Genomic DNA, 12,312 nt, shown 5'->3' with positions numbered 1-12,312 from the left:
TTAAAACATCTTAAATTAAGTTGAGAGTTAATTTCTTGAATAAAATTTTGCACAGATTCTCAAAAAGTAAAAATGATTCAATGTGTTTTCCTTTATTTTTTGCATTGACACAAAAAAGAGAGACTTTATTTCACATTTAGGAAAATCTCCATGAACAAAATTATCTGTTTTAATTTTGTTGTACATTCAGGAGACAGCAACGCCACGTATTCTATTTAGAAATGTTCAGCAATTAACTTGCTTTGGGCTTATTTGAGATAAACAATGTCTATGAGATAAACAATGTCTGAAGCAGAGCTCTGAGCTGATGTTTCTGAGTAAAAAAAAAAAAGAGACCACATTACTAATACAGTTATGTTTTATTCTCATCATGCAGACCTGTAGGGCAAGGCATAGTTTTCCTGAAAATGTGTGTGTACTTTCAACGGTGTAGCTGGGTGTTTGTGTGTGTGTCACTGTGCTTTAAGTATGTTCCTAATTAGATTTAAATACTACCCTCAGGTGAGGTCTCTGTGTCATTGCTGTTCTCTTTTATTCCTCATTATTCTCAGAGGATTGCGTCTCTGTACTAACAGAAGATGTATATTTTTCAAAGTGCAAGTTTCAGGTTAAAACTGAGTAGAAAACTGTGAGGCAGCAGGCATGCGGGTTTCTGAAGTGGATGTGGGCTTATTTTCATGAAGGAAATCTCAGCAGTAGAAAGAGTAACAGAAAATCAGAGCCAATATTTACTGAGGCTAGATAACCACTGACAAAGGCAAGTTAAACCAAAACAATCAGAGGACAGACGAATTGTTCACGAGAACTAAGAAGCAAAAAGATTCAGCTGTTCAATTTTAAAAAGTCTGAGTCAAGATTAAGAATAGTTAAAGAGAATGCCAAATAAAATTAGCTTCCAACATACACAAAGGTTTGGTCCCAGAACCGAGGCTCTCATGCAGTACTGTTCAAAAATCTCTTTCACTTTTCTTTGGTCTATCCAAATACCTTCTGGTTATTATTTTTTTTGTAGTTGTTTACTATTGCCCTGTCCTAGTCTTTATTTAGCTTATATGCTCTTTTCCTTCATGTGTCCCACCTGAATTTAGCATATTCAATGAGAACATGCATGGCATGGTTCGCCCAGATCAGTTTCAATCATGTTTCAGTCACATATAGAGAGAGACGTATTCATGGAAACGATGCCAATGCACTGTCCTCGTTTTGGTTTTTTTTGTCTATTCAACTGAATTTGGCTCACTGCGTACTCTATTTTAATAAAAAATGTCTTTATTAAAGAAGACATTTATAGTATTTATTTGAACTTCTGCTGCTTTTTCACTGAGTTGCTATCCATGACAACAACCCATATTATGCAATGGGAGAATTGGAAGTAGAGTTGGTCATTCCTGTGCTTGATAAAAAAAAAAAACTTCAAAAAATTTACATTATTTTTATGTGTTTAAGATACTTTAGGGGGAAACAGAAACAATATCACACATGTATCATCTTTATGCTGATAAATATATACTGTCAAATATGATTTAAACACTGTCATTTTGTCGATGCTTAAAAAGGCAAAAAGTTTCCATGATGATCTGGTCAATTTCAACATGTTAAGTGTAAAATCCAGAAATGCGTTGGTTAGCTTTCTTTTTTGGTTAGGGGTTCAGGTAACTGTCTCATTAGTGATTATTATGTAGCCACATAAGTTCATTCTCTTCTGAATACATACAATCACAGTAATTATACATTTTCTAAAGTTTACGCTTTTGAAAATGTCAGATTAGACTTCTGAGACTTAAATTAAATTTAATAAATTGAAAACATATTAGTCACATGCAAGTAAAATAGCAGTGGAGGTTGCTAGCAGTCATAAAGCTTAAAACAATATGTCAGAATTTTTTCTTTTGGTCAAATAGATGCTCACTGAGTGATTCTGTACCGAAGATGATTTGTGGGTAATTAACTCAAACAGCTGACAAAATGTTAGGTGCCCCATTTGTTGTTGTTTCATGAAAGTCTATAAAAGCAACACTTGAATTAGTTCCATCAATAAATTTGTAATTGATTACGTTAGTGTTAGTGTTTTTACTTCACATATTTAGGACATTAGAAATGAAAGAGTTCAAGTGAGAAGATTTCTTGGATCTCTCTCAGCCCTATTCCAGAAGCAGAGGGGCAGCGGTGGCATCACAGTTGATTTTAAACATGTCAGACAAGTGGTGTGTCTTGAAGGAGCAGTGGGGGCCAGGGTAATAAGTGCAGGGTCTAAGGCTGAGGTTGATGGCATGATGAGGAGCAAAGAGTATCGACATAATTCACATGAATGGACTTCTGTTTCAATATTAACTCTCCCCTCAAGCTTTAATAGCCGCATATAGCTCCATGCTCCTACTGCAACTCTCTTCCAGGCTAATGAGTCGCAGTGCCCTTTACTTTCCTACAACACAATATTTAACCTCATAGAAGATCTCATTACTCTTCTGAATAAAATTATGAAAACTAATTTGGGTCTATTTTTATTGGGATTGCCCTCAGATTGCCCTATAAGTCAAATAGCTCCAAAGTTTTTCACATCTTGTGTGCCGTGAGAGTCACATTCTGAGAATCTTTAGGCTGAAATTGACGTTCAAACCGAATCAGACCTTCAAAATGGTGGCTAAATGGAGGCAAAGTCTTGTTGAGACTCAGATGTTTTCTAAAGACTGGAAGAGAGATCCTGCCTGAGTTTCTGTGTCCCTCATTTCCGCTGCTCTTGCTTATCGTGCGGTTTACTCACTGACATTGTGTGTTCTTTCCAAGCGAGAATATCCAGGGTTCAGTTGGATCTACTTCAAGGTGAATCCGATGATCACGTTTTCCTTTGTAGCCACAAACAATTTGACATGGATTTTGTGTTTGTGAGTGTGTATGACAGTGGTTCAATTCTGCCCACTGGTTTCCCTACCTTTGTTAATCATTTGGTGTTGGTTGTTAACACTCTCTGGTTTGTAGGGAAACCTGCCGCCGGACTACCGCATCAGCCTCATCGACATTGGACTGGTCATTGAATACCTCATGGGTGGGGCGTATCGATGCAACTACACCAGGAAGAGATTCAGAACACTATACCATAACCTCTTTGGGCCCAAAAGGGTATGTAATTGATTTTTACCCTCATTAGCATCCAACTGGTTCATCAGCTGCAGCACTAGTGTCATTAATGGAAGTGGACCATATCAGTTTGATTAGTCTCAAGATCAAATTTTCCCTACAAGTGCAACATGCATGAAATGATATTTTATTAATTAACTTCAAAACACAGAGGGTCCTCTGAAGAGAACATTTTAATTTGCTGATGCAAGTAGTTTATTAGCATGAGTGGGTAGATTTTAAATATTTGAACATGAGAATGGATAGGAAAAACACGACTTATGCGTAGTGTCATGATACAAAAAAAAGTTGCAGCCAAATAAATGAAAAAATAACATTTAAACTCCACAAAATTGAAAATTTTTGATTTTTTTTAGATTATTTGTCCCAGACTGAGGGATAACCCCCTGTTAAAGAAAAATGAAAATACAACATTTAACCACTGAATAAGAGATGCTATGAATTGGAAATTTTTATATAAAATTTTTATATTTTCTTTTAAATAGCAACATGACTTTATGCACTAAAAGTCAATAGGATACATAACTTACAATGTCACTTACTTAAAAGAAAGAAAAAAAATATTGAAATGTTTTCTTTCTTTTAGTAAAACCAACAGTGCAGCAAGTTAATTTCTTAACTCTATTTTTTATTATTATTTCGTAAATGTATTAAAGCAAATGTTTGAAATTAATTGCGTTCGTTAAGCAGTACTGAGCAATTGTACGTTCCTTATTCTTCCACTAATTTACAGGAGTACAGAGGAATATGGGCACCTGTACTTTAAATCTGTGCATGCCGGCTCATAGCAAGTGTAGGCAGACTAAATGAGAAGATATTTGCTTGACGGGAGAATTTGAGATGCAAATCTCCTTTTGTGAAATAGATGGGTGCAAAAAGTCCTCTGTGATTTTGTGAGTGGAAAAATCACAGGGTGCTTTTGTAAATCAGAGACACAGTCCACCAAAGAAAAAGAAATGGTTATTATACACGTGAAGTCATAAATCAGCCATTCATAGTGATGTCTCTTTATCAAGTACTATCATAAATCAGAGAAAATAAGCACTTTATCACGGCTCTCAGAACATAATCTCTACAGCCAAGTGGAGGAAGGGATCATTAAAATCACACTCACGTTTAGGGCTTGCCTGTTTTACGTCACACACACACACTGCTCGTTACATGGTGTTGTGTTGCTCATTCTGCTTCAACAATTTCATTATTGCCTCAGGTGTAGTTCAAACAGGACTATGCTCAGGTGTGTCTCAAACTGTTATTTGTTGTTTAACAGTGGACTCAAATGAGTATATATTTTTGAGCATATTCGGTTCAGTTTATATTGAGTTCTGGAGAACACTCAGCAAATACAGGCAATTTATTGCAAAATAAACAGATTAAGGTGACTTTGAAAATGTATGTATTGTTTGGACCCAGATGGCAGGAGCTACAGTCACAAAGCAAAATGTACAGCTGCTTTTTTACAACAAAACATTTGCATTATAGATCTAAAATTCATTTGTAATTGCAGCCAGGCATTAGAAATGTGATGCACATATCACAACATATGACCTCTTGGTTTATGCCTTATTGATAAATAATTCATGTTTGAATGAATGGAAAAGTGAGTTGCAGTCATCTTCAGCTGAAGAAACTGTCCATTGACAGATGCTTGACATTACAATAGATTTGTTAGACACAAACTGCTTTTTACATACATGATTGCACACTTGAAAGTTCAGCATTGCAAACAGCATATGCACTTTTCCACAGAGACAGGAGTGACACCATCAGACAGCTGAGTGAGCAGATGTACATTAAGAAAACTGTACAGGCCTGAACCCGTGACCTCCTCAGTGAGTGGGACACAGTTGTTCTGTTACTCCTTCTGCCCACAGGGTCTCAGTCTGCTTCTCCCTGCAGTAGGGAAGCTTCAGTGTGAATAAATAATGTACACAGTTGATATGAACGATTATCCTTGCCGTACAGTGAACACTTGTCTTCCAGGGGGATAGAAATGCTCCACTAAGTGAATTTCCTAAAGAGGTTCGGCATAATGTGAATATTGTGCCCCTCAGACACTTTGATGGCAGAGAACAACTGTGAGCCCAGCTGGGTCATTTTGAAACTACAGTCTCTTTCAGATAAAAAAAACAACACATTCAAATCACAAAATTCAGTAAGATTTATTTGGATTTTATATGATAAGTCAACTGAGAGAAATGCATAATTGTGAAAAAATATGAAAAGCCGTGTACAATTTTCAAAATTCTTTATTACAAAAATAGTGTGAATAGTGAACTGAATAGTGTGACTTACATTTGTATTCAACACACCTGAGTCAGTTGCTTGGAGGAGGAATTGGAATGAATTACATACAAGTAGATACTGAATTAGTTTCCTTTAAAAAAAAAAAGCTCAAGCTCTTTCTCACTCTGGATGGAGAGCGTGAAAGAACTCGATTGGATTAAGGTCTAAACATTATCTGGGGAAATTCTAACATTCCCATAGTTTTAGTTTTAGTAAAGTCTTCAGGGTGATGTGCACTGTTAGGATTCAAACTACCATTTTCTAGCCTTTTATTAATAATGTATTTCTTCTTGCCACTCTCCTGTAACAGTCAGATTTGAAGATTGCATTACTCTACAGACTCTCCCATCTGACCTGTTGCTGCAGCTCCTACAGTGTTACTGTTGCTCTCTTCGCTCAGCCAAAGATAGCGCTCATATTTGGATTGATATACTTTAATAATTAGCTGACTTCTGATAGCAGCTGGTTGCTCTGAGTTTTTATTTTGAGCTTTTACAGTAACAGGGCTGAGTACAAATGGATACCACACTTTTTAGATACATATTTGTGAACATTAGGCTTTTGCATGCTCCTTCTTCCACATTATTACGTTTCTGTGCAGTGGTCTATAACACTGAAACAAAAAAGACTATGTTGAAGTTTGTGGTTTACTGTAATGACATGTGAACAAGGATAAATAGATAGAAATAACTGCTTGGCACTGTAGTTTTTTAAAAGTGTTCTATGAACCACCATGATGAACATTAATTTGTTGAAATCCAGAACTTTAATACTAATTTTGTCATGCCATTTTGTAATCCCACCATTTGCTGACCCAAGACATGAATGGAGTACTTTAGATGGGTTTTTTTTTTCTTTGTCACTGTACTGTAAATTTCAGAGGCTTGGATTCTACCGTGTCATGCTACAAGATGGAAATAGTAAGGTGGTTACAGAGGCGCAGATACCATGGGAGCAAAGAAGCAGGACAAGAATTAAAGATAATAGAGAGAGTCGGTTCTAGTTTCACCGTGATTTGCTGGATGAACTGAATGTGCCATCACACAAGTACATGTAAAGTAACAACAAAGCTTCCAAATAGATATTGCAATTCCCAAATGAAACATGAGCTATTTTTACATGCTCATGAATGCATAATTCATACATGTCCCGCTTTTTGACAGTTACTCTGTACTGTAAAGGCACTTTGCTGTAAAGCATGTAAAACAGGACGTTATTTCCTCAAATATATAATAGTATGAACCTAAAATGCAATCTCTTGGTATGGGTTTAGACAATTCTTAAATTGAAGTCCATTTAAATTTATAAGTTAAGTCTTATTGCACTGAAAATACAATCAGCAGGATTTATTCTAAATGTGCTTTTGTCACTTTTGTAGCCCAAGGCACTGAAGCTGCTGGGGATGGAGGTGAGTATTGTTCTTTCAAGGTTGTAATCCACTAATTTCTTTATTCTTTCTCTCACGCTGCCTTCAAATACTCCTACTTGTAAAATATGCAAAATGCTATTTTGCAGCCCCATCAACAAAATAGTTAAATAGCTCAATGTGAGTTTTGTTCTCCACAAGCTTTCAAAGAAAAAACTTAGCTTACTGTAAAATGAATTGGATGGAATCTGTATAGGAACATCTGGGACAGCTGCAATATTTCGGTCAAAAAACCTGGCAGATTCTTTTCAGTTTACAGTCTTATAAAAACCTAAGTAAAAAAACACACTACCTTAAACTTAATGTAAGAAAAAGTATAAAATTGTACTCTTGACTTCATTCTATCAGGATGACATGCCAATCCGGAGAGGCCGGCAGAAGACAACACGTAAGCGAGAGGAAGAGGTGGACATTGATTTGGATGACCCCGAGATAAACCACTTCCCCTTCCCCTTCCACGAGCTCATGGTGTGGGCTGTACTCATGAAGCGCCAGAAGATGGCGCTGTTCTTTTGGCAGCATGGCGAGGAAGCTATGGCCAAGGCCCTGGTTGCATGTAAGCTGTGTAAGGCTATGGCACACGAAGCGTCTGAGAATGACATGGTGGATGACATCTCCCAAGAACTCAACCACAACTCCAGGTGGGTGACATGAATTTGAAAGAACTTGAAGGGATCGAGTTTGGCATTTAGTAAATAATCCCTGCCACCGTCACACTGACACAGATGGATGCACTCATACCTTCTCTACTGCACCGCAGTCATTTTAGATTCCTATTGGATGTGACATGTACATGCATCGTGTTATTGAAAGAAATACGCTCAAATTAAGGTAATGCAAGTGATGATAAAAACTATGGAAATATTATAAATCAAGGAAAATGTTTAAGTTGCAAACACAGCTCAGCCTCACATTAGCTAACTCCACTGACTACACAGTTACTATTGATTTTCTTACTGCTGGCATCATTTTATTTATTTTTCTAGACAGAGTTTTTTTTTCTTTCTGGAAGCTTAGAATTTTAATCTCCCATGTGTTCACATATTTTGGGATGTTTTTGAAGGTCTTTGTGTGTGTATGAGTTTGCACAGACGCAGGGGATGATCGTTTCTTACAATGCATTTGAAAATGTGGCTTTTTCTTTCTGCACCGCTTTCTCGCTTCTCAAGATGTTTCACACAACCTGTTTAAAGAATGCTGCGGTATTCACCTGTTACTTAAGATCACATCATGTGAGTTGTTTGGAAAATATATTCAAAGAAAATCCCTCGTCTGTTCATGCAACACAGCAGAACTGTGTTACATGTGCATATGTGACATTGGGAGTAATAGTTTGGCGAAGCCCCAAAGTGGCAGCAATGTGTTTTAGAATGTGAACATCTTCGTGCTCGTGTAAATCAACAGAAGTATTAAGGCACATTTTTCAATATTTTTTTATAATATTTGCTTTTGTTCATGTATTGTGCAGAATAGCAAGCTTTAAAGTGACCAAATCATTTATGTCTAAGCACATAATAGAAAATACAGTGAAATAATGTGGGAGGGAGCAGAGGGAGAGCAGTTTAACTGAGAATCGCTCACTTTTTAGAGTGGAACAGTCCGGACAACTACAATGTGTCATGTCAGGCTGTTCCAGAGCTTCAGGGCCGCCGATAAGAAAATGGGTCGTGGTTTTCTATTGCTGGTCATTTATACAGTAGAAACAGTAGAAATACAGTAGAAGTTTATATACAACGAAAAAGACACACACCTTTGATAACCACTAACCGCTTGTATGTTTCGGGCTATTGTACAGTTAGAGGACCCATTTGCCCAATAGCTTTAACTTCCCGTCTGATGACCTTAGATATTGTTTCAGACTACAGGACATGACTCAAATAATGAAGATCTTTGTCCCTGTATCCATTTGAAAACTGTCATTTGTTTTTTACGTTTCTTTTGTAAAAATTGCTTCCTCCTCACTGACAGAGCTTTCAGCCCATGTTGATTCAGGACACTGTTCATTGTTTATAATAAGCCTTTCTTACCACCTTGAGCCAGCATCTTTGGCTTTTGATATCTAATGTAATGTCTGTGATGTCAGCGTATTACTTAGTGGGTTTAATTTTGATATTGCAACAAAGTAAATAATTTTCTCTTTTTACGTTTTCCACAACGTTTCATAGAGAGTTTGGCCAGCTAGCTGTGGAGCTCCTAGACCAGTCCTATAAACAGGACGAGCAGATGGCAATGAAGCTACTGACATATGAGCTGAAAAACTGGAGCAACGCCACCTGCCTGCAGCTTGCGGTAGCAGCTAAACATCGAGATTTCATCGCCCATACCTGCAGTCAGATGCTGCTGACCGACATGTGGATGGGGCGTCTCCGCATGCGCAAGAATTCAGGCCTGAAGGTAGGATGACAGGTGCAGATATTTAGTTCACCCTGATGCATCACTTGTGAACTTCACAGCATTTAATAATTGGCATAGCCTGCCTGGTATTATTGTACAGCAAATATGGAGGATCTACAGCACAGGTGTCAAACTCCAGTCCTCGAGGGCCGCTGCCCTGCAGTTTTTAGATGTGCCACAGGTACAAAACAGTGGAATGAAATGGCTTAATTACCTCCTTCTTGTGTAGATCAGTTCTCCAGAGCCTTAATGACCTAATTATTCTATTCAGGTGTGGTGCAGCAGAGGCTCATCTAAAAGTTGCAGGACACCGGCCCTCGAGGACCGGAGTTTGACACCCCTGATCTACAGTTTGTACATTTCTCTCGGAGAAAGGTTAGACAGCCAAAGTATCGTTTACCTAAACAATATTAGAGTTTAAATTAATGACAAGTGAAACATATTACATAAAAATTCAATTCAATGATGTGGTGATTATGCAGTATACTATGCAAAAAAGAAGGGTGACAGCTACTAGGAAAAAAAAAACAATGAATCATCTGGTTTTGCTTCCAAGTACAGAAAATGAGGCAAACATTTCTCTTTTTAAAATACCACACATTTCTTAATCCTCCAGTTTACTTTTGACTGGTGCTTTTTGTTCTTTTTGTGCTTTAAAATATATCACAGGTGAATATAGGAATGTTTAAATTGCATGTTATTAATTTGGTAGAGCTGATTTAAATTTCTTTTGCCTTTTGCTCAGGCAAAAGAAAGATGCTAATCAGTTGATAACAGTTAAACAGAGATATTGGGGTTGTGACCAGTCTGAGTGCTCTTGTCATTTCTTAATTTGTGTAAGTCTCTTAAGTCAGAGGCTATGAATGACTTGACATTAATTTAAAAAAAAAAAAAAGTCCAATAAAGCTTGCATGAATTCTGATCTGCTGAGTCAAGAGCAAATTTTTCGTCAAACAGCATTGGCTGAATTTTGAGCGATATTTGCTTGTCTGGGTTCTCCAGATGTTTGATGTTAGGTTGACACAGCAGCTGCTCAGACAAGAAAGGTCATAGCTATTTATAATGAAGACTTGCCTCAGGATTTTCTGAAGTGTGGCGTTACACTCCTTTACATGGTGAATGAAGTGAGACCATGGAACAGACTAGTGTGCTGGCCTTTTTGCTGGAGAGCAGGACAGACCTTGCAGTTCAGTAAATATTTGTTGTCGTTTGCTGGAGGAAGTGAGAGAGTGCACTGCCAAGACAAACTCAGCAGAGCAGAAAGACAAAGGAGAAACCACAAGTGGAACAAACAAGATTTTATGGCCCTGGGTGTTTACGATAAAATAACAATGTCAAAACAATACGTCTGCATGTGGTTTAGCTGTATTAGATGCAGGGGCAGCTATCCTCAACACTCTTGTTCTCAAATTACTCCCCAAAAGGACTTCGACTTGCAACAAATAGTACATATCTTTCTTTACGCTTGAATAAGTCGGACCGGATTGGTCTTCACCTTTGACCCTTTGATGGGACAAGAAAAAAAATCCCTTTTGGTGAAGAGTTACGGATAAATATTTCACTGGTACCAGCCCGTATTCATTTAACTAATGCTACGTTATTGATATATTGTGCTGACACCGCAGTCATTGAATTTCCCATTGTGATAAAGTATGGGAAATTATCATAAATGTTTGCAGGTGTATGCAGCTGCTAACAGAGAAGAGCACACTTGATTATGGTGTTATCCATCTTCCTCTCCTTCCCACAGATCTACTGTAAGCCCTTCTTGCCGAGACTGTGCTGCTCTGATTTTGCATTTCAGAAGTGAGAGCAGCATATTTGCATCACTTCTATCTAATGCAGGTGTTGCTCTCATTGACCCCTAACAGAACAGTAATCATGCTAGCTCTCTGAAATAAGGGTTTTACAATCGTCAGATTGAATTCCAATAAACTACAATAAAATTAGGTGATATAGCGCTTGACATAATACTGGTACACACTATATATTCAGTGTATTCCTGTTGTCAAATCCAGCACTTTATCATCTCATTTTCTTATATTTTGTCCGTCAATCAGGTGATCTTAGGCCTGCTTCTTCCACCGTCCATCCTGAGTCTAGAGTTCAAAAACAAGGATGAGATGTCCTACATGCCGCAGGATCAGGACACGTACCTGCAGGAGAAGGAAGAGGAGGAGCCAGAAAAACCAGTCAAAGAAAAAGAGGAGGAGGACATGGAGTTCACAGTAAGATCTTACTGTGAGACGCAGTACAACTCTGTGGTGAGAGAACCCACCTCAGCCCCGCATCTCAGAAATTATACACATAATCAAGCAAGACAACACACACACTTTATTTGGGTCCATAACCAATCACAGTCCATATTCTGTGTGCCTTTATAAATATCTCTTGTAGATGCATTTTTAATTTTGTTCCGATTGTCCACAATGAGAAATGAGCAAACATGTGCACACAGTGCTTCCCACACACTTACTCGTTTCTCTATTCTGGCCAGCTGGACAGTTCCAGTAAAAACTGGCCTTTCCTGTTTCTCGTTGTCTTAGCAAAGACTTAGTGTGGAGTTGTAGCGTCTCAGTCTGTCGCCGACTGTGGGTTCCCTCGTGTGTGTTCCTCGCTCTCTCTCCTTTCTTTTTTCTCTTTCTTTCTTGTTCTTTTCCAAACTCCTTCTTTGCTTTTCTATTTTTTTCTTACTTTTATCCTGTAAATCCTCCTTGTCTCTCTTGCTCTTTCTCTCTTTACCCTCTCTTTTCCCTCCAAACGTAGGTCTGATTGAGGTACAGTACTGAATGCCAGCCGATTGCTGCCCCCCACTCTCTCCCATCAGTGATGGTTTGCTGCAGCACACCTCTCAGCATGTCAGCTGCTGAGCATGGGAGGCCCAGGCTTTTGCATTATATAACTGTATCTGCTGGATGCTGCAGGGCTTTAATCATGCAGAGTCTGAGTGCATTCTCCCAGCTCACAGTGGAAGAGTTGGTCCATCTGCGTAGACATGGATGTACAGCAGGAATAGGATCCGTTCTGTTTCAGTTCGTCTGGTGATGATTCCCTGATCCAGTTTGTTTTCT

The 12,312-nt window shown here is 38.1% G+C and overlaps 1 protein-coding gene across 18 annotated transcripts in view; it reads left to right on the top strand.

Moving 5' to 3' along the window:
• Positions 1–12,312, top strand: part of trpm3 (transient receptor potential cation channel, subfamily M, member 3) — a 151,266-nt gene that overhangs the window by 117,736 nt on the left and 21,218 nt on the right. For 7 of the 18 annotated variants that reach the window (XR_004341297.1, XR_004341298.1, XM_032579401.1 and 4 more), the window contains exons 13-18: positions 2,785–2,820; positions 2,977–3,117; positions 6,800–6,829; positions 7,196–7,488; positions 9,013–9,241; positions 11,302–11,505. Coding sequence is in view for 16 of the 18 variants with exons in the window: in XM_032579401.1 (XP_032435292.1) it covers positions 2,785–2,820; positions 2,977–3,117; positions 6,800–6,829; positions 7,196–7,488; positions 9,013–9,241; positions 11,302–11,505 (933 nt within the window). In the remaining 2 variants the exon portion in view is untranslated. The remainder of the gene's footprint in view (positions 1–2,784; positions 2,821–2,976; positions 3,118–6,799; positions 6,830–7,195; positions 7,489–9,012; positions 9,242–11,301; positions 11,506–12,312) is intronic. The other 11 variants (XM_032579398.1, XM_032579407.1, XM_032579405.1 and 8 more) reach the window with 3 other exon arrangements.

This window comes from Xiphophorus hellerii, chromosome 12 (assembly GCF_003331165.1).
Source record: "Xiphophorus hellerii strain 12219 chromosome 12, Xiphophorus_hellerii-4.1, whole genome shotgun sequence".
Lineage (NCBI taxonomy): Eukaryota > Metazoa > Chordata > Actinopteri > Cyprinodontiformes > Poeciliidae > Xiphophorus > Xiphophorus hellerii.
The sequence above is the reverse complement of the archived record's forward strand: the minus strand, read 5'-3'. Positions and strand labels throughout refer to the sequence as shown.